Genomic DNA, 24,042 nt, shown 5'->3' with positions numbered 1-24,042 from the left:
TAACCAATAGCAAAATACAAAACAAGGTTAAAAGTTAATGCTATATTTCTTATTTTTCGTGTGTATTCTTTATCATTATAAAAGTAAATAAAATGTAAAAATTAGGAAATTATTAGGTTAGATAATGAATAAGAAGAATTATTCACAGGATATGGGGGTTATTTCATTCAATGTGGTAACATGAACTACATTGTTTGCCGAGTGATTTATAACTCCTATGGTGGAACTTTTAATTAGACATGGGGCAAAGGGCAATAAAACAACAAAGTTAAATATAAACACCTGCACACTGTTACAAGCTTTAAGCTGTTTAGAACAAACAACTGTAGTTTTCTTTTACATCCTGCAGACATTACAGAAAGAAATGGGTAATTTAGATATATTTCATATTTTTATGGTGGTTACAAGGTTGATGAAATCAAGTTTGTATAGAGTTAGGGTAGAGAAAATACCAGGTAAAATACAGAATTTATTAAAAAAAATAATTTATCTCATGTGTATTAGAAGCTATGCAAATGAAGTATAAAAATCTTCATATAAAGAAAAGTATTTTAAACCTCAATGAAAAAATATTTGCAATCTCGGCAGTCAAGACTGATTTTGTACATTCATGAGCAAAACTTTAATAAAAATACTTAATTAAAAAATAAATCTGATTTTTGGTGTACAAAAGACTTGTAATGTTTACTGAAAGCTTGACAACTTTTGTGAAGATACACAAAATATATTAAAAGTTACAGTATGAAATCTTAATGGTTGAATTGTGATTACGAGGTTGGTCACTTTGACCGACCCCATATATAAAGCAAAAACACAATTTTCATGAGTTTATCATTATCATACAACACTATATCCTAATTTATAGTGTAAATCTACTAAAACTTTGGTTTCTTAAACATAATCTCCTTTTGCTAATAAGCTACTGTTGTTTATAAACAGAAAAAAAGTTACCAAGCATTATTGGTGCACTGATATAGGAATCCTTGTAGTCCCTGGGATTCATTTTTAGCACACCCTATAAACAGTGAAAATATTATAAAAAGAACAGAATTAATTTTTCAAAATTTCACTAAGCATGTGAAACTCAAACTTTACATGTACTGATACATATAATTTAGACTTTTTGTTCAATACAAATAATGTATTCTAACATCAATTAAAATAACAGGTACAGAGATAAAATAACTGTGCTGTATTTTTTCTTCTAAGTTCAATCCCCACTTTTAAAAAAATAAATACACCTTTGCATTACATTATTAGAAACTTATGACACCTCTGATAAAGGATCTACATTGATAAATGTATACTACAAGCAAGTGAAGCAGCTGTATAGGTGGGAAACATTTTTAAGAAAGAATAGAATATTTATCAAAAGTGAATTGTTGTAATTTAATCTTACACAACAAGATATCTATATTAATTATAATTCTACACAAGTTAAAATTTAAGCAAATAGATGTTAGAAGCCATCTTTGTAAATTTTCTAGCTTTTATTCTAACATGTTCGTTTTCAACAATATTAACTTAAGTATGAAATACTAATATTTTACCAACCAATATCTAGGCCTTCTATAAAATATACATAAATTGCACTCTCTGCTGTGTTCTGAGAGGAAACAAGCCCCTGATTTTAGTATAGTAAACTCCTAGACTTACTGCTGTCCCAGGAGAGAACCTTCTATAAATTTTTCTTTTCTTCTTCAGAATAGAATAACCCAATTTTTATTGTTCATGTGTTTTAATTATCAAACAATCATCTTGCCCAGTAAGGGAAGTTTTAAAATAATTATTATTATTTTTATTACTAGATCACCACATTTTTATACTAATTAAACATTCAGGATAAGTGTCTTCACGAGTTTGGTTTCCAGAAGAGAACAAAGTACTGAACCTGGGAAATATTGTTTAAAGAAGTATTAATACACGACTGTTGCAGATCCAGAACTCACCTCAATGACTTCTCCTTTCTTCAGACTTTGTTGGACATCACACAGGGGGACAAAAACTTCAAACTGTTGGGATAATCAAAAACACAATTCAAAACGTTTGCTGTTAAAACACAAAAGAACAAAAGCAATAGTTCTTTTGTTTCACTTTGCGATGTCAATGTTAAAAAATGTACCATTAACAATTCAGTTATTCAGATACCAGTGACACATGATAAATTTTTCATTAGTCTTTTTACATGTCAATGTTCAAGTAATTTTGGAAAAAAATTAAAGTATTAAAAATAGGGTTTAGGCCTAAATATCAATTATTTAACTATACAGCTAAAGTTTTACTTGAATTTTTTTATTTATAAAAATCCTAATAAATTAATCACTTTTTTATATACTTTTAGTGCTCTGCAAGTTTTTTACTTAACTAACTCTTGAGGTGGATATTTTACTTTCTTTTACTTGGAGCTATTTTCAAGTAATATTCACATAGAACCAAACGAAACCCTAGTGTACATTTAAAACCAGTTTTTTGTTGGATATACAGAGTACAATATCTATGGTTACAATTCCATAGATCCAATAATAATAACAAATTTTACATTTTACATAAAAGGGTATATCCTTTAATTATTTAAACCAGGAATAGACAGAAAACAAAAACACTAAGTATGCTATGTCAAACAACTATAAAGCATTCAGAAATTACATTGAACTAAACTGTTTACCTGTGGAGGCTAATATTTTTAATGTAACATTTGGACACCCTTTACAGTAGAAACTGTCTTTATGGCTACAACTTTTATATTTTATATTCTGTATATTAAACCAGTTTGCCAGCTTTCTGCACTATAATATTTTCAAAACATTTTATCTTTAACAAATAAAAGTACTCATCTCCAGTAACAGGAAAGGTTTAAGTTAATCTACAAATTTAAATTATTTCATGGACTTTGAATAGGTTTATTGAGTTGAACTCTTGGTTTCACTAAGAGCCAAAGTTTTGAGCTACTTGTTTCATCCACCACAAAAAATAATTGTTGAGTATTTCAGTCATGCTAAGAGCAGGTCAACAATAACATGTGGTAAATGTGCATTTTATTTTTTAAGTTACGTCACATTTTCCAATATGAATGATAGTGTGGTTAACTCCTTACAATGTAACGGTTGTGAAATAAAATTAGGCAACAACACCACTCATGTTTATTATCTCATAATTTCAAAATCAAATGTCAAACTTCGCCTACGTGCATCGTTTTTCAAACTCAGTGCTGGAAAAGGCTAACATGAATGGGATACAGACAAGCACACAGTCAGACATCACAGTTAGCAACATATATAAGATTAGGAACACAAGTTCCACCTTCAGTTATTTTCTTACTATACTAAAACACCCACCTTTGAGTTCTTTCTTCGTTTAACCTTTGAAATCTTTTTATCTGATTCTAATGAGAAAGAAATTAGAAACAAATTACATACGAGCTTCAGTAAAATCAGAGAAAAGTAACAAAAAGGACTTCATACTTTATAAGACAAACAAAGATTTTACTAGGAAAATATTTAATGTGTTGTACATTTTTATAGAAGTTATTTAAAATTAACTGCTTTTGATAATTCTATTAAAAAAGATTCAGTTAAAAAATATTGAATTTGCAGTAAAATTACACAAATGTTACAGTTTATAATTTGCAGTAAAATTACACAAATGTTACAGTTTATAATTTGCAGTAAAATTACACAAATGTTACAGTTTATAATTTGCAGTAAAATTACACAAATGTTACAGTTTATAATTTGCAGTAAGGCAAGAACAAGCAGTTTTGTTTGTTTTGCTTCAACAGTTAACATTTACATCCTAACAGAAAATAACTTAGCTGATTTCATTCATATCAGTTGGCTGTAATTTGTTTTACATACATCTATTGTATTCATTAAAGGGAATTGAGTCCCTAACTATAACATTGCAAATCCACAGACTTACAGTTGTCTTGCCAGGAGGATCTGTTTTGTAATCACTTAAGTTAAAAAACAAAACATTATAATTAAAAGGAACATTCTTATGATGCCCTTAATTTGCTTCTATAGATGAAAATTTGGTTTTCAGCTCTTACTTTTGCTGAGGTCAAGCGTACATACTGACGAAGGTGCTGCAGCTCCCTCGTCAGGTAAACTGGGACTAGTCTGGCCCTCTGCTGGAGAAACACCTGAACCACTGTCAGATTCTGACCTAAAAATTACAGGATTATGATTCATGTTAATACACATCTATAAAAACTTCAGGAACTGTAACCAATTACACATTAAGTAATATAATCATTAATTAATTGTCTTTAAAGTATTATAATAATTATTTTACTTTATTCTTCCCTGGCACAACACACACACATACATTTTGTGTTTATAAACAGCTTTCTATTGTGTATCATCTTCTCCATGTTTCTCAATTTTTAAAAGCTAGATATTTAAAATTTGGTTATTTGTCGTTAAGACTAAAGCTACACAATGTGCCATGTCCACCCAATTAGGAACCAAATTTTTGGTTTTATTAGCCTTCAATTACTAGAGAGTCACCAGGATGCAGATATTTAAGAAACCAAAGCGAGACCTTATGTGATGATGACTAAACTGTCAATGGTCATTTATTTTTCGAAATGCACAGCAGCTAGCCACTATAAAGTTTACTACATAAAGGTACTTCTTTAAAGTTTCATTTGACACTTCACTGGCAAACCTCACATAACATATATATTTTAAAATGTCGTTTTACTTATAAATAGCAAATATTAAGAATCTCAATCCCTTCTTTTATAATTTTTAGGTTTAATAGTAAAAAAAATCCAAGTAATTCTAAGTTTGTTTGGTTTTTAACTAAACACTACTTAAAAATTTGAAATTGTTTCAAAGAGATTTATTGATGTTTGCTTGTAGTCAACTTTTGAAAGCATTAGTAAACAAAGTTCCTAGTAACAGGAAGATATCTGTATAAGGTTACCACTTACTTACAGCATCAGACTTAATAGATCCTGTCTTAACTGCCTCATTTAATACTGCTAAAAAATATTAGAATGTAGGTCAGTATAAAGATAAGTGAAACTAGAACATATACAATATCATTAGACTAATACCAGTAGATTGTGTCAGACACATGTCCTCAGTGTGTGTACATTTTAATTTTTGCAAAAGGAGTAAGTTCATAATACACACTTAAACTTATATTGGTATTGCTTTAATAACTTTATAAGTAGCTAAACAGTTTTTATGCTATTTTTATTTATTAATTTTGAAACTACTAATTAAACTAAAAGAAACTGGCTGTTACAGAAAATATATGTTACTTACAGAAAATAAAGCAACACCAAATATTTATTTCTTTGAGCCACACCTGATATCTTTTTTATATCTTCAAATACAGTTCCAAAAAAATTATTAAAAAAACAAGAGGATCTTACAAGCAAAATCTGAACAGCAAAATCATAAACCACATTAATGGTTCATAATAGGGATCGTCTATTTGTTCTCTACCATTATTTAATATTGTTTCCCCAGCCTACAGTAAAAATAGCTGAGTATTTTAATAAAATCTGGGCAACATTATTAAATACATCATTGCACATTGTTTATGGCAGTTTTTCAGTTTATTTGATTACCTAACAAGTAACAGTGGCTGTATAACTGTTGACACCCAACCATTTTAATGTAGTCTGTAGTTTATATGGAGCCTCATAATCTACTACATGCATAACTATATAGCTGCATGTATGCCATGGATGTAATTTAAGGTTTATATTGCAAACATAGCAGTTATTGATTTATTTTTGTAACTGTTCTGATATTGCGTGTAATTTGCTAATGCATAGACAGGGATTTAAATATTACTTTCAAACATTCCTGAGAAATTTATCTTTGCTTACGAAATATTTATCTTTTTTAGTTGCCTTTTCCAGTTGTAAACATAAGGTACATCCATATTCTCTTAGTTATGACCAATGAAAGTGAACATATTTCATGTATAAATACTCTATTCATAAAGAAATACAACTTTACATAAGGGAATGCAAACTTCCTGACAGCTTTCTCTCTGTTAAATGTTGCAAAACAGTTTTTTCCTTCTTATGATTATGGTTGTGTTTATCATTCATTCATTATTTCCTTCTGTCATTAAGTTTATCTGTGAAACTTTAATTCCATTAAAACTAACTCACCTTTGAGATAATCATTTGTATAAGTATGTTTTGGAACATGGATTTTGTGTGTTTTTGTTCTGATTTTATTATTATTGATTTCCTAATATTGTTGTGAAGTCCCATGTTTTGATAAGCATCAAATTTATTTCTAACTGTTGTTAACATGAAATAATTTTGTTGTTGTTGAAATCCGATTGTAGCAGCATGTTCATTTTAGACAATTACAATTCTTCAATTTTATTTCATTACTTCTAACCATGTACAGAATTTCTGGTCTTCCATACATCACACTGCTGACAGGATCACAGTTTGTTTTTGTTTTTCTTACAACTGCATGATCAATTTTATCCATGTTATACAAACATCCATGCTGTCTCCCATAAAAAAAAAAATCTTTAAGTCATATTTTAAAAAACAACACCAAGCTCAGTTTTAAGCAGCATACCAGCCACTCACAATGATGGCTGATGCAAGTGTTGAAATATACCCAATGATATGTGATTGTGAATTTTACAGATACTGTAGTTTGAAAAGCTACAATATATTACAAGCATATAAATAAAATATGGTATTTTAATCACCATGCATCATATTGATCATATAATGTGGTAAACCAATATTAATGACATCAGGAGCAGCAGCCATCCAATCTGCATGAAGCTAATCCAGAGGATGTCTCTGTTTCCTCATCATGAGAGCATCGTACACCATCTACGTATTTCATTAAACTAAAGTGTTTCAAATAGAACAGCATTGTTATTATGTAGATTTATGTTACATAAAAGAATAAAGAAGCAAAATTATTAAAACTATTACATAAACAAGATAAACAGCTTAAAGTGAAAATGAAATTGCAAGAAAAGCAAACAAACATGTTTAATGTTTGAGAAATACAGTAGCCATTATTTTCTCAATCTACAAATCCCTATCTTGACTCCATTATTAAAAGCTGTAATACTGCAAAGAGTCAAAATAAGGATTTGTATCTTGATGAACAAATACCAACACTATGTCTCAAACCTTAAGCTTGTTTGTTTACCTTTTCTTTGTGACTGCATTTTTGTTTTAAGCTATCGATCTTGTTCCTGCATACTGTAAAATTCCTATTCAATTTCCACATAATTTATAAAGCATAGCTCACATGCATCAACCCACTAAAGGCTTAATATATGATCATCAAATTACTCACCAACCACATTTGTGTGCCGCATGTTGATCTCTAAGGCCACGAGGAAGAAGATAGCCTTGTTCAGTGAAGGAGTCAGAGTGCAGTCGAGGCCGATAGCTCGACGTGTGAAATCTTGCTCCTCCTGAGGAATGAGAAGATGAGCTTGAAGGTGTGGACGGTCCTTTTCTTTGGGGTCCACATCCACCACTTGGACTATGTCTCAAGCGTAACATTTCCCAAGTGGGATCACTTGCCGAGAGTTGTGGCCTCTTCTTTTGGGTTCCACGTTCAGTAAAGCTACGACTCCCAAACTTTGTTTTTGATAGGACCTGGCCTTTTTTCCAACTCTCAAGTTGTAGTCCTGCAGATCTTTGTTCAGGCTTTTCATCTGAACTGGAGGTACTTGTTTTGGAACTCATATTTGTTTTATCTCTCGTGTCCTTTTTCAGGTTAGTAGTTTTGAGAGACAGACTAGCCATACGAGTGTTAACTTCCTCTTCAATGTTCGTTCGGTCATGTTTTAAAACAGGAGTTCTTGCTTTAGCCATCTTCGTGTTAGGTCACTAATAAGAAATTACTTATCATTGTTAAACCAATGGACATTTCAAAGTTTTCACCCAAAAAAATAATCTTAAAACCTTTTTTTCAATTTTCACAATGTACCACTCACTATTTTAGGTTTCCAGCTGCTTAAACAAATAACTTAAAATTGATTTTTCCAAATATAGTACCAAGATATGATTCATTTCTACATTTTAATGTGCAATTAGGACACATTCAATAAAAGACTTCTAGCTTGTCAAGCTAATCATTTGAATAACCTTTTCTAGAAGTCTTAACTTGCAGAACTGTTTCAAATGACAAAATCAAGCGAAATATTTAACTGAATTATATAAGAACCCACAATTTTGTGATAACAATATCAGTAAATAATAATAAAGCAAACAAAACCCTAAATTATTCTACAACCAGCAGGCACTTATTAGCTTTCTACACAAAATGATTAGCTATTTATTCAAATATAGTATGTTGTAAGATAAAAGTTTTTAGGAAGATACCCAATAAGTATTCAAAAGCACCTAAATAACAAACACTGGGAAAAACTATGGTAAACAGTTGGTATTATGTATAAAATATCAGGGTATTCAATACAAGTTTCACCCATAACCTATGCAGAAAACAACAGGGTTAACAGTTAGTATTACCTATGAGATGCCTTCATAACAGTTTCACTTGCATCTTGAATGAAAAACGTCACAATGGATGAGTGACAATCAATGTGAAAACAATGTTTGGCACAAATTACAGAAAAATTTCCTTGTGAAAATAACAAATACAATCATACCAGACTGTTATTACTAAAGATTGAACAAGAGAAACCAGTTATACAGGAAGCTATTTTATTTTATTAATATACACTTTATATTTAATTGGCAAACTAAATTAATATACTCTAAATAGAATTGGTTATAATAGTTACTGAAAAACACAAAACTATATATTCAACTTGGATGACAGCATGAACAACATCTGTAGAATTTTAACGATTTTCAGTAAAACATCAACTTTTATATGCGACTGCAACAAACAGGAAATTACACCCGAGAAACCACAAAACCCAAAATATTTACTAAACCTAGTATAAAACATTACTCAACCTACTGTAAAATATTATTTAACCCACTATAAAACATTATTTAACTAATCTGTGATTTGCACAAGACAATTCAAGCATCCTCAACATTTCAAAACATATTTGCCTAAATTCATTCAGACAACCCATTTCTTATATTTTTAATTGTTTCTCCAAATATATCTGCATTTTATTATGTTTTACAATGAGTGTTCTCTAGATGACATTAAAAACACTGTTTACGGTGATTTCTTTCAGGTTGATTCTAATGTAACATAAAATAAACAACATTCCTATCTGTTACTAAAGTTTCATTACAGATATGTAACATTTGTTTAACAAACACATTCTGTGCAGAAATATTACAAAAAAATCAAAAAATAACTTTTCATTTATACACAAGTATAGACTAAGAAAAAAATCTAAATAGAAAACTTAACTCATTTCCAAAAAAAAAACATTCTGACACAGAAAGAGTTGACATATCATACAAGATACATATTGTGATGTATTTAGAATTTAGCTACATAAATAAGATACTTATTTTGTTGTTGTTGTTGTTCATTTTTTTAATTTAAAGCCTCTCTAAGTACATTTTTGTTACATTAACTATTTTAAATGGAAATCATAGCAAACAAATTAGAAGAACTGCTGACAAAGATTATGTAAAGATGGAGAGACAAGTTTTGCACTTTACACATTTTTCATTTGGAAGTCTCAGTTTAAAACAATTCTGAAAATTAGAGAGAGAGAATATCAAACTTATCTTACTAGATATTATTTCACTGAAACCCAACACAGTAAAAACGTAGCACTGATGACATGGACAAACTTAACTAATACAAAGCTCAATAATCAGACTGTTATCAGAAAGTACAATGTTACACCTCGGATATAGCCTGAAAAAATAGAATAGCAATTTATTTATTGACAATTAAAGGCAATAAAACCTTTAATTTTTTGATTCTTTCAAAAGATTCTTTTAGGACAAGTCCCTGTTTTAAAAATTATATATTGTACAAGATTTTAACATTGTATTGCTTTTAATTGTAGGTAGATCCTTTAACACAAATGTCATTTTTAAACTATTTAGAAAAACAACTGTTTGATGAAAAACAATTTAGAGCAGTTACAGCCAAATAGGCTTGAATGACACAGCTCAGTGCTTCAATGTAATGAAAAAAATAAGGTAAATAATTTTTTCTAAAAGCAAATTAACAATCATATACACATAGGGGTTCATTTTCAGAGCTTTTGATCAGATTAGGTAGATTGGCACCAAAGAAGGAAAATTAGAATTGATATTTATTTACAAACTTAATTCAAAATGTCAGACGTAAATCAAATTTATTTTCTTTGGGTTGATGGGGTATTGCTACCATTGGGATGGGCGTACTTTTGATGACAGAGAAATCACTGTAAAAATTCTACCTATATTCTATAATTCTACACACAAGTCTATAAAAATGGTCATAACCTATGAGTTTTTTTTATGTTTTTAATGTTTTTTCTCAGTGATCAACATTTGTAGTCATTACAGAAATTAAAAGTCATTCTTACATTCTGTGATATTACTAAATCAATGTCATCATTAGGTAAGACTACATTTACTTTTATCTTGTAACTCGAACCAGAAAAAAAAAACCATGTTATGGAAAGTTAATAAAATTTCAAAATATAAAGCAAAACAACAGATCATACAAAAAAATATACAAGTATGTGAGACTGCAAACTGTCTGAATTATTGAGTTTTGGTTTCAGTAGTTAAATGTTTTTTTATAAAAATAATATTTCTTTAAAGATATTATAAAAGAAATCTACTCTGATAACAATCAAGCATTGTTACTATTTATGTACACTAATTAACACCTTTCAGTCAATTGTCTTCTGTCACTTATATATGACTTAAAATGGTCATTTAGAGGTTCAGGCAGATACATAATACAACCAGTGTTCTCCGGATGCATTGAAAATATTGTTTATGGTGATTTATGTTAGATTTATTCTGAATTATGTAGCATGATCAAAGAAAAAGCATTTTTATCATTTACTGTAGTTTCATTAAAATAGTACAGATCTAGATAAGTAACAATTATTTATCAAACATATTTTCTGCAGAAATATTATAACAGACCATAAACAAACTTCTCATTGATACATAAGTATATACTAAGACAGATCTAAACAGAAAACAAATTTTAAATTCAATTTCAAAAAAAGACACAGAAGAGGTTAGCAGATCATAAGATACACATTGTGATCTACTGAGATTTTCATTACATAAAAAAAAAAATACCTATTTGGTTGTTTTTTTAATTCGTAGCTTCTCCGAGCACTTCTTTCATAAACAAATATTTTTTTGATATATTAACTGTTTTAAATGGAAAATGGTAGCAAATAAGTTGGAAGAACTGCTCACAAAGTTTATTGAAAGTGGAGAGAGAGGTTTTTCTCAGAGAACTAGCCAAACACACACAGAGCTCAATACCCAAATGTTTGCTCACATCAAACAATCACAGCACCAAATATTTGCAGAGTAATCTTATGTTCTTCAACCAGGTACAAAGTTCTTATCATCCCAACTACAGTGGCATCATCATGTTGCAACAAAGTAAACCTCAAAATGTGCTTCATAAATTAAGATTCTACTGCTGAATAATGCTGAGTTGCTATGTATAATATGACACAAATAAGCTAAAACTGCATGTCATTTGAAACAGATCATCCACTGCTTTGGCATGATGTAAGAATGAAACTGTTAAAACACTGTAGAGAATGAACTCATTTCTTCAGCTACATCAGGCAAGAGCAATAAATTTTACAGTAAAAAGTTTCATCTAATTATTTATGCAACATACCTTAGAAAGCTGAAGTTCCAGAGATCTGTCTGATGAGCAGGTTATGTTTCAATTACACTGAAGGAAACTGACAGTCAATTGACAACAGTTAAGCATCTTATACTTTGTAATACCACTTAGTGTATGCTTGGATACCCTTTATTACCAACAATTGGCCAAGTATGCAATATCATAATCACTTAAAGTTCTCAGACTAATAGAAAGGGATCACACATGAAGTTACAATGAAAAACAAAACTTAAATCCACTACCTAAGTAATTCATTCTTTACAACTGTATTTCCTGTATGCATGATTACAGAAGGAAAGAGATAATTTTCTTTTAAACACTCTTGAATGAAAGTACCTGACTTAATCATCACCAGACATACCATGTTCTACAAGAAAAATATGTGCACATCCTTAATGTACTGTCCGTCTTACCATTTCCTTGATAGTCGAAGATTTTGTTTTTCCCCACATTTTGGAACTAGTTCTTACACACTTCAGATGTTTTTGTGCGTGTGCCATTATCTCAATTCATGTCATCCATGACAAGTTTTCAAGGTTATTTAAGACATTAATCAACAAGATACATGTATTTGTTTATACTGTTTGAAATACTTTTTTTTCTGTAAAAAGTATGTTCATCAGTGTTAGTGCATATCAGCACAGTTACAGAACCATATCACCTCGTGTACTCCATTAATCCATAATCCTAAAATTTTCAAAAATATCACTGGCTTTTTAAACCTTTTTTTTTTTTTTGGGGTGCCTAACATTGTTGATTACAAAGAACCTATTAATATACAAATCACAAAACAATTTACACAAAAACTACCATCAATATTACAATTCATTACATTTGGGATCCCTTAAGAATTTTAAACAGGAAATCCACAATTTCATCAAACATAAAATTACCTGTAGGGAATATTAGGTGGCCCCACCAGTGATAAAAAAATTAGAACTAGTTAGTCAAATTAGGGTTAAAACTCCACACATTACCTAAAATACTATAACTTCTTCATATTATTAAGGTTCAGAATTTCCTGTCTTTTTTGAGTGTGTGTTAAAAATATTTGAAAACCTTGCATATCAGAACTTTCCTTAAGAAAACATTCTGCAACAGCTGTTTCTATTTTTGCAAGATTTAAAACTACCAACTTTGAGGTTAGAGTCACAGCTTTATATATTCTTTCCTGAAAATCTTTAAAAAAATAGAGAGATACAGATAAAGGAATTCTTACTATCTACCTTTAGGTTGTGCAGATATTTGATTTGATAAAACATACTGATAAAACTTATCAGATTAGTTCTTTATTTAAAAAGTATTATCTTCAGAAATTACCTACATATCACAAATTCTTTGGCCTTGTCATAAAATTAAATTAGTTCAAGTGCTGACAACAGAAACAGAACTGAATAAGTCTGTAGTGCAACCACAACATTACAGAAAAGTCTTACTTTGAATTACAAATTTCCATTATCACTCTGACATGTTGGTTGTAATTCAACGTCTTAGCAAGGAAGCCTTTAATTACCCTGATATATATGAATAACACAATAGAAAATTATAACAAAATAACATATATAGGTATATTTTATACATTATGAACAACTAAAAGGACAAAATCTTACAGACTGTAAATCAAGTTTAACGACTACCAAATGCTGTGAAACTACTGTTAATTTTATCTAATGTAAGTTATTTTATTCTTATATATCTGTCTTGACACACTCTGATGTGAAGCTATTGTTAACTATGTAAGATTTCACATCTTGTATTTCTCCATATCTGTCTTGACACTCTCTGATGTGAAGCTGTTAACTATGTAAGATTTCACATCTTGTATTTCTCCATATCTGTCTTAACACTCTCTGATATGAAGCTGTTGTTAACTATGTAAGATTTCACATCTTGTATTTCTCCATATCTGTCTTGACACTCTCTGATGTGAAGCTATTGTTAACTATGTAAGATTTCACATCTTGTATTTCTCCATATCTGTCTTAACACTCTCTGATGTGAAGCTATTGTTAACTATGCAAGATTTTAGAAGCCATACATTACTGTTGTTTCACATTTGGGCTAGTAATATTTTTTTTGTCTCTTACCAAAAATATAATAGTTTCAGTTAATTTCATGTTATATCCATTACCAATAACATTATCTGCCTTTGGAGAGTCCAATTATATCTTTGAGAGCTGTTAAAAGTAGCATGTAAACTACCACTGGACACCCAAATAATTAACACTCCCAAAACATCCAGAATAATGTTTCGCCAGTACATTTGCATTCCTTTAATCCAAATCCAAAAACCATTTTGTGGTGATTTTATGAAGAAACTGGTCACTATAACTGTGAAGTTACCATTAAAAATATGTAGGAAGTTCCCCACCTTTCTTCTCTGTAAGCCAGTATGACAAAACATGGAAGAATATGAACAAAGTAAGACAGGTATGATGAAAGTCCATGAAGATAACGACAAAATCAACAAAGAAGATAAAGCAAACAGATTAAAACATATGATAAGAATTAGAAAATGCAGAGATAAAACCAGCAACATGGTTCTCTACATCTGCACCGAAATTTCAAATAAAAAACCAATTAACTATGAGATATAAAAAAGGAGAACCAATCTGGTCTAAATCTGTTACTATTACTACGATGTGAACTAATACAGTAGAACCTTCATCAAATTTCAAAACTTAAGTGGCTAGTTCAACAATGTACCCAGTTGAGAAACAAGCAAGTCATAATGAGAAAACTTTGTTGAAAATATATCAAGCTCAGTTTCGAATGGCTTCAAAAGTGAATGGATGGAACAGTGATAAATAAGTCTTCCATTTTGTTGCCCATTTAAACAAGCTTTAACAATAAGCAATCTTACCACTGAGAGCCATAAAACCCATCAGGCATTAGTGGCTGTCTTAACAAACAGATCTGTAGTAATACATCAGAAAGAAGTTTCCAAAGCAAAGTAAGGAGAAGGAAGAATGAGACCATAGCTGAACTTGCAGAAGATGCAAAAAGGCTTTACAAATTATCTTACATAGATAATTTGTAGAAAATGGTGCATTCTCTGGCACAGAACCAATCCATAGACACTATTGATGGATGAGATGTGAATTAGGCTAAAGCAAAGTCAAGATACATCTTTAACTAAGAGCTGTACCTGTTGGTAAGAGGCCTAGAAACAACGGAAGTCAGTCTTCACAACCTGCAGCACCCAAGACTTTAATATTGTCAGCAAATGTAAACACTGCTTATACAATTAGTAGCTCTTAATGGATGTCTGAAATTTAAGAAAATAAACTTGAACTTTCTCTGTTTCTCATGGCTTATTGTAAGATTTTCAAAAATATTCTTCAATGTCATGGCAGTCTGCCTCTAAATCTTTTCCAATAGGTCAATATCTCTTTAGACAAGCAGACCAAAACAACATATACCAACTAAGGTATAACTAGTGATTTGTACAGAGAGAATATTATCTCTTTTGACTTGTAATAAATATGCCTATAATTTATAAATACATCCTTGAATTTTATTAGTTTTCCTAATCAAGAGAGAACCTCAATTTAGTGGCTTTAGAGATTTAGTACCCACTGTACCAAGATCTTTCTTAAATCACATTACTAAGCAGATTCCCATCTACTGTAAAAGTGTAAATACAAAAAAAATTCAAATCATATCCCAAATTAATTACCAAAACTCATCCAAGTCATTCAGCAGAACTTCAACATCCTCAAGACAGTTACTGAGTTTGGAATAACTAGAAGTTTAATGTTATGGGCAAATTCTACTAATGCATTAGCTATACCCCAATGGCACTAGGAACAATAGTCCAGTTTGAGTCAAGTTCATTACTAAAAATTAAATTCCTTGTTCACACTCAACAAGCTTCCTTAATAACCAATTAAATAATATTTCTCCAAATGCCACCAGTGTAATTTAATAGTTTATTTATTCTTCTGTATGGCACATAATTAAGTCTTAAAACTTAATGCTGAAAATGCAAATAAAGTATTAACCACGTCTATCCCATAAGTAAAAATTGGAATCAAAAGGCTGAGGCTATGAGATTAATTTTCAAAACGCTAAACCTTGCTGAGCCCATGTTCACCATATTCTATCTAACCTTAACTTATAAATAACTTTTCAGGAAAATTTAATCCCAGGAAAATCTCACATTTCGTTATCACTGCATGGTTATATTGGATGGTCAAAATATACTTAAAATACTTTATTTTAGTTTATATTATATAATCTGTACAACATTACTCGCTGCTTCGAATGACTTTGATTCTCACACACTAGTACGAGTATGACACCGACATTGCAGATTATACATATTAATTTACAATAAAAAATTAAACTTTTATTTTAAAATTGTAAGATATCTTTACTTACATAACCTTCACGATATCTCCAAATCCAACCCTCTTCGTGCAGTAACAGAGACCAATAATACATGAGCCAGGTAAGAACAGTTTGAAAATTTGCTCAATAACATCTTACATCATGACTATCTGTTGATTCTATGTTAGAGCGTATAGGACGAGTATGGAGTGTAGCGTCCTCTGTTGTTTTGTAAAATAGTTCTATAAATTTCAGTATTTTTAGTGTTATGTATTAGATGTGTTTTTCTTATAGCAAAGCCACATCGGACTATCAGTTGAGCCCACCAAGGGGAACCGAACTCCTGATTTTAGCGTTGTAAATCCGTAGACTTACTGCTGTACTAGCGGGGGGGCGTTATGTAATAGATCCGAAGAACATTGTGCTTGTCTCACGGTAACGATAGCCAATTATTGGATAGATGAAAGGCATGTCCATCACGATGGCGTGTGGAGCAAATCCTCATTGGAGAGCTATACCTCTCATCTAAACTATTAAGGTTTAGGTCTTTAAGGATTTTCAAATTCTCCCGACTTTATAACACCTACTGACATGAAAGTGTTATTTTTGGATGGACGCCTTATCCATACTATGGACCTCAAATCAAAAGAAGTATCTTCAATCAGATTGAACCCAGGGGTGGATTTAATTATAGTTTGAAATAGCATTAAATCTTCAGAAAGCTGTGCAAAGAGAACACGATGTAGCTTTAACTTTACATGGGGAGTGGACGGTAATTAAAATGAAAAACTAGACACTTAGTAAAGGCAGAAAAAAGCATATTTATTTTGTTTTTTATAAAATTTGACCCACTTCTATACTCCTCCTCCTAATCAACTCTTTGCTCCTTCTGTTCTCACACAAAAAATTCTAGTAATGCCACTGGTTTATATGAACTCTCAATATTCACTATTCTCAAATGGGACAGCTTTAAGTCGATGGCTTTCCAACGCTAAAACCAGGGTTTGATTCCCCACAGGAGCCTGGCATGGCCTAGCGCGTTAAGGCGTGCGCTTCGTAATCTGAGGGTCGCGGGTTTGCGCCCGAGTCGCGCCAAACATGCTCGCCCTCCCAGCCGTGGGGGCGTTATAATGTGACGGTCAATCCCACTATTCGTTGGTAAAAGAGTAGCCCAAGAGTTGGCGGTGGGTGGTGATGACTAGCTGCTTTCCCTCTAGTCTTACACTGCTAAATTAGGGACGGCTAGCACAGATAGCCCTCGAGTAGCTTTGTGCGAAATTAAAAAAAAACCAAAACAAACAAACAAATTCCCCACAGCGGACGAAGCAAATGCCTAATGTGCCTTTTTATTAAAAAAAAAAAAAAAAGAGAGACACAAAATGTTCAACTTTCAGTGTATTTATTCTACTTCTTCATTTTCTACCTTAACAATTTTAATTTTGCAGCTTTTGAAATGTATACTTCTTAAAATCAAAATTAATTTATTAGATGTGTATCTACAATAAAACTGTTTATAAATTATATTTCTTTTTAACAAACTCTCTTTTATGTACCCACGGAGGTCAGATGTAATTTTTTGGCTTTATGACGGTGGAGTCCGGGTATAATACCCTGCAGTGGACAGAGCATGGATAGTCCGTTATTTAGCTTTGTGCCAAAAACAAACAAAACCAAATTTGAATAAATTAATGTGAAATACTGATTCATTCAAAATGGAAGGAACGTTGGACACAAGTGTGCATCAGCTGGGGAAGACTAATTTGAAGGGGATAGCATATAATTCTGATGTATGTACATTATTCTTCGGAACAAAAGTGAAGTCTTATAACTTTTTGCTCACACCTCGTATATGTTCATTTAACACTCCTACGAAAAGACGTTTCTAGTCCTGATTTCTCCAAGCCCGTTCCCCTGGCTGTGGTTTCGCTAGATAGTAGATAGGGACAGTGGGAATCTCGTTAATCCATTCATTAATGGATTTAAATGGCAATTTCATTTAAATACAAAATTATTAGCCTAATATTAATAACCTTTCAAGTTGCTCTGGGGCCTAATAGGCCCCAATTTTCGTAGGAGTGTTAATCATGATCATTAGCTTAAAACGTGCTTGAGTTAAGGTTGTATCTCAGTTTAATGTGATAGTAAGATAATTCGCCCATTTTACACTTTAATTACTTACAGAGTATAGTTTATAAATGTTTATAGCTGTTATCAAAACTGTGTATGTTAATTTAAAACTTAAAACACATGAGATTGGGTGAGTCATTCTTCTGAGACTGAAAGGGCAGGTGCATGATGGAATTGAACACAATTTGTACTATTTTATATGCTAATAAGTTTATGAAATATTTAGATGTATTACATTGTTTACACTCACGCTTTAAAATTTACACTGAAACCACTAATTTGATAAAACATACCAAACATATGGGCACCATTCAATCACTCTCCCTTAAAGTAAACTTACTGTTAGGCCATGTACTTGCGAAATACACCGTTAGCCAAAATCTTAAGGTCAATGAACATAAAGAAAAAATATGCACTTTGCGTTGTTAGACTCAACCACTTATTTGAGTAGAGCTTCGAAAATGAAAATAAGAAAAGGGAAAATAAAAAAAAAACTTTTTTAGCAGTTAATAGGGAAAATGTGAACACTATGAAATTAGCCTAAATACTATCTGGTCAAAAGTTTAAGACCATACTGAAACGAAGCGTTAATCGGTAAACACATAACGAAATTTAGTCATTTGTGTTCAAGCATGACGTTAACATCTCCCACTGACATCTCCTGTGTTATATTGGGTAAAAACATGGCAAAGGCTAAAAAGCTGACAGAGTTTGAACGTGACAGAATTGTCGAGCTGCAAAAGCAAGGCCTCTCTCAGCGTGCCATTGCTGGTGAGATTGGGCGTAGTAAAACTGCTGTTGCAAATTTCTTAGAAGACCCTGAGGGAAACGGAACGAGAATTTTAAGTGGTCGGCCCAAGAAAATTTCGCCGGCGTTGAGCAGGAGGATTAGACGGGTTGTCCGGCAAAACACCAGCCAATCGTCGAACCAGATTAAGGTCCTTACAGACGCAGAATGCAGCTCAAGAACAATAAGACGGCATCTTCGAGAGAAAGGCTTTAAAAACCGAAAACGTCTTCAAAGACCACGCCTCCTTCCACACCACAAAACAGCTCGGCTAAACTTTGTTGAGAAGCACCAAACATGGAACGTAGAAAAGTGGAAGAAGGTTTAGTTCTCTGATGAGAAAAAAATTTAACCTGAATTGTCCAGATGACTTCCAACGTTAATGGTACGATAAGGATATCCCACTGAAGATATTTTCTATACGATACAGTGGAGGAGGTTCCATCATGATTTGGGGTGCTTTCTCTTTCCATGGAACAATGGTGCTTCAGGTTATACAGGGGCGTCAAACAGCAGATGGCTACATTGGCATGTTGGAGAGAGCATCCTTATTGCCTGAAAGCCCTCGCTTGTGTGGAAATAACTGGATCTTTCAGCAGGACAATGCTGCAGTCCACAATGCCCGCAGAAAAAGGACTTTTTCATGGCAAATAACGTGATTCTTTTGGACCATCTAGCGTGTTCGCCCAAACTGAACCCCATTGAAAATATTTGGGGGTGATTGGCAAGGGAAGTCTATAGAAATGGATGTCAATTCCAAACAGTGTATGATCTTCGTGAAGCCACCTTCACCACTTAGAATAACATTTCAGCCAGCCTTCTGCAAACGCTTATATCAACCATGCCAAAGCGTATGTTTGAAGTTATTCGCAATGACGGCCATGAAACTCACTACTGAGACTCCCTGTTGGACATTTCCTACCCTGTTTAGGGCTTCTTTTTGGTATGGTCTTAAACTTTTGACCATCTAGTATTCAGGCTAATTTCATAGTGTTCAGATTTTCCCTATTAAATGCTAAAAAATTTTTTTACTTTTATTTTCCCTTTTCTTATTTTCATCTTTTGAAGCTCTACTCAAATAAGTGGTTGAGTCTAACAACGTAAAATGCATATTTTTTATTTGTGTTCATTGGCCTTAAGATTTTGGCCAGCAGTGTATATATATATTACAATTATCAATTAAAAAGTTAGAAGAAAGAAAGAGGTAAATGTAACAGTTTACCACAACATTACAGCATACTTTAAACATTAAAAAGAAAAGGAAAACACTAAAAGTGACAATAACTTACTGCCTAAGAAAAGAACCTGTATAATATATTTTGTGGAATATCTCATTATGTTTTTGTAATAAAATAGAAAAAAATAAAAGGGAAACTATATACAGGTTCCTCAATTTCAGTGCCATAATTTCCATTTTTGGCATTTAACACAACTCTTAGGTGACAGGTAAAATAAAATGAACAGGAAATGCAAGATGTAATACTCATTCAACTACTTATAATGATAGATTTGATTAAAAATATAAAAGTTGATTTCACTTCTTTTCAGAATTTGAAAACCTGAAAACAAGTAATGTTTGTGTTCAAGTACTATACAACCTTGTTTTCCAACTAATTGAATTACATTGGTAACTACACATCAGAACAGACTTTCAAATTAGCAGATTCATCACAGTTTGTAGAAAAATATGTAAATATTTTGTTTAATAAAAACTGTCAAAGATGTGCCACATAGTTCCAAATTCGATTTTTGGTTTAAACGTATTTTTGTAAATTTTTGTCTCATGATCCAAGACTGTATTTTGAAATTTTTCAGGCGCTTTAAATATTTTATAGTTAATTTAAATTGGAATTATTTAATAGTTCAAAAGTTAATACCAATTGCAGAGTGGCAGAAAGCACTAATGTACCACTTTATTACATAATTTTAAGGTTTCGTGTGGTAATACATAATATATAAACATGTATGGAGCTACTACTTTACTAAAAAATATGTTTCACAAATTTTATCTAAATTTTATTAGTAGATTCATAATAAGGAAGTTGGGTAAAATAATGGTAGTACATGATTTAAACTAATTGTTTTCATTGTGTTCAGTCTTATTTTTCTTAATATTAAATCACACAACAATAATCAGAGTAACTTTGTGATTAAAGAATGTAGCTTTGTCAAAAAAACAAACAACAAGGTTTGGTTTTTTGAATTTCGCACAAAGCTACTCGAGGGCTATCTGTGCTAGCCATCCCTAATTTAGCAGTGTAAGACTAGAGGGAAGGCAGCTAGTCATCACCACCCACCGCCAACTCTTGGGCTACTCTTTTACCAACGAATAGTGGGATTGACCGTCACATTATAACGTCCCCACGGCTGGGAGGGCGAGCATGTTTGGCGCGGCTCAGGCACGAACCAGTGACCCTCAGATTACGAAGCGCACACCTTAACGTGCTAGGCCATGCCAGGCCACAAACAACAAATAAAAAGCACTTATTTTTTAAAAACAATGTTAAAATTAATAATTATTTTTTGCCAAGTTCCCCCTTTTTATGCAAGTTTTTTTAAAGATTGCATTAACTCAGAGAGTAAAGCCTGTTATTAGTTTCTAAATTTCCTGGGCCCATTGTTTTAAAAATAGTGATTGCAGTAGCAGTCTTTTGGTCACTAAATCCTTATTTGAATTCAAGGTTTTGGGATAGATCTTGTAGGCATAAGAGTTTTATTACACATTTTTCAAACTTTTTTGGGATAGCTACATCAGCATACATACAATTTCCACAAAGCCTTAAAAGGTCTTAAAAATACAAACAAAATCATACTATACAAAAAAGAAATTGATGATTTTTGCTCAATTAGAAATAATGCACTTTAATTTTTTTTTTTGTAAAAATCATCTCGTATTGGACTGGTCTCTTTTTGTTGCATTTCATCATATTGTACTACTTATTGTTAACTCATGACAGAGCTGTTTTTTTTTAAATGCCAAATGCTATATTTTAATCAAAAACAAATTTTAAACGTGTTTTTTTCAATAACTAGTCAAGTAACATCAAGAAAAAATGTTAAAAATCTCCAGAAGAGAAAGGGTAAGAGAAAGAAGACACAGCTGAAGTTCATTGTGGATTGTAGTCACCCAGTTGAAGATGGAATTGTGGATGTTAACAACTTTATAAGATCAAAACAGTTTTCCTGTTTTATATTGTTACACTGTTGATGGAATACCTTTTTTAGTCTTAGAAAGCATATTAACTTAATGTTCTATTTCAGTGAAGAAATTATTCACAATTTTAGCAAGTATTCATATAAAACCAGAATATTTGAAAAACTGAATGTTGGAGGAAAGTTTTACCAAAAAGTGTTGCACATTGCAGTGTAAATTTGAGAAATAGAGTGAAACAAATTTCAGTATTTTTGTATTTGATGTAATAAATATAATTAAAATATTTGTGAGCATACATTTTTTGTGAAAGAACTTTAGTTCAAAAATGACAACTTGAAACATGCTTAAATATATACATGTGTGTGTGTGTGTGTGGGTTTACAATTGTTTCATTTGACTTAATAATAAAATCATTTTAATATTTTTTTGCAACAAGAAAAGTTGCTGAAAGAAAGGATAAGAGTGGAAAATTAACAACCTTGGGAATGTTGGAACTGAAGAAAAAAGTAAAATATAATTGTTGGTTAATGCAGGTGTACGGTTCTCAAGAAGGTTAGCTAAGTGTTAGTATTACAGCATGCACATGATTTGCCATATTCATTTTGTGGAAAATTGAAATATATTAATAAACCTTTGATTTAACCAACCTACAGTAGCTTTTCACATGAATGATAATAAAAGCTATTAATAAATATTTTCATTTTTAACCTTAATCCTGTTTTGTTATTTACGTTTTTGTAAAGAAAGTAAGTCACATCGATTGACTTTTGAATTTTTTTAATGTACGTTTAATAACCAACAAAAACATTACCATTTTGGTTATTGGATATTTTAAAATCTCTTAGATTGTTTTGTTCCCCATTAGTGGACAAATTAAAACAAAAAATAAAGGTATTCTAGCTGCTTGTAGGTAACTGGAAAAAATATTGTGCATTTCTTTAATTATAATTAGATTCACAGTTGTCAAGTTTGTGACGTTTTAGTTGTCTTGGTTTCTTTTTCATTTTGTCAACTCAATTATGAGTGAGAAATTTAATTTGATTGGATGTACATTAACTTCCATACAGTTAGCAAATTTGACAATTTTTTAAAATGATAAACAGTAAGGGTGTTAAATTTTTGGGGAAAAATGTACTTCCTCCTTTCAGCCCCACAAACCACACATTAAAAGGTAGAACATAACATTGTATAACTACTTTAATGTTGTGTGTCATTTATTATTTTGACATTATACACAAATGTCATGAAATAACTTAAAACTGTTGAAGTTTCCTTAATTATTCCAAATTAGTCATATCAGTTGGTGAAAGATAAAACTTATCATAAAATTTCTTTATATACACATTAAAACAGGATTACATGAACACATTTATGTTAAAAATTTAATAATTTCTTTTAATTTTTCAGGACAAAACTTTTGTTTAAAGAATTTTTCAGTCCACTGAGCTCTGTACATTGGATGAGTCTGTTGGACAATATGGATTTCACGTCTCTGAATAGTAATTCCATTTTTTTCTCCTTTAATAACAGCAGTATATTTTCACAAATGTTTTAGGTTTGTGAAATCTATGTTACATCTTTTAAGAAAACTGACAAATTTATCTTGGAATGGGAACAAATTAGAAATTTCAATAGACTGGTTTATTCCATTACATCCATGTCTTTGTAATGTACATCTTACAACATGTATTTTCCTTTTTTTTGTTTCCAGATACCTTAAATATTTGACAAAGAAATATCTGAAAAAGAACAGTCTACGTGATTGGTTAAGAGTTGTAGCTGCAAGTAAAGCTTCCTACGAGTTACATTACTTCCAGATTAACAAGAAAGAGCAAGATAATGAATTTGTTTAA

General features: G+C 31.3%; 1 protein-coding gene and 1 pseudogene across 3 annotated transcripts in view; one reads left to right on the top strand and one right to left on the bottom strand.

The window, feature by feature from the left end:
* LOC143254301 (uncharacterized) overlaps positions 1-16,314 on the bottom strand; it is a 26,368-nt gene extending 10,054 nt beyond the window's left edge. Inside the window, exons 1-7 of one of the 3 annotated variants that reach the window (XM_076509238.1) lie at positions 16,173-16,287; positions 8,495-8,528; positions 7,311-7,852; positions 4,049-4,164; positions 3,336-3,382; positions 1,950-2,012; positions 952-1,015 (exon numbers count right to left, since the gene is read on the bottom strand). In XM_076509238.1, coding sequence (XP_076365353.1) covers positions 952-1,015; positions 1,950-2,012; positions 3,336-3,382; positions 4,049-4,164; positions 7,311-7,837 — 817 coding nt within the window. In that variant the 5' untranslated portion in view covers positions 7,838-7,852; positions 8,495-8,528; positions 16,173-16,287. Of the gene's footprint in view, positions 1-951; positions 1,016-1,949; positions 2,013-3,335; positions 3,383-4,048; positions 4,165-7,310; positions 7,853-8,494; positions 8,529-11,218; positions 11,358-16,172 lie in introns of those variants that run through there. The other 2 variants (XM_076509237.1, XM_076509239.1) reach the window with 2 other exon arrangements.
* On the top strand, positions 11,310-24,042 carry LOC143251798 (large ribosomal subunit protein eL22-like; annotated as a pseudogene).

The sequence above is a fragment of the Tachypleus tridentatus genome, chromosome 6, assembly GCF_004210375.1.
Source record: "Tachypleus tridentatus isolate NWPU-2018 chromosome 6, ASM421037v1, whole genome shotgun sequence".
Lineage (NCBI taxonomy): Eukaryota > Metazoa > Arthropoda > Merostomata > Xiphosura > Limulidae > Tachypleus > Tachypleus tridentatus.
This window is presented reverse-complemented; position numbering and strand designations above follow the sequence as displayed.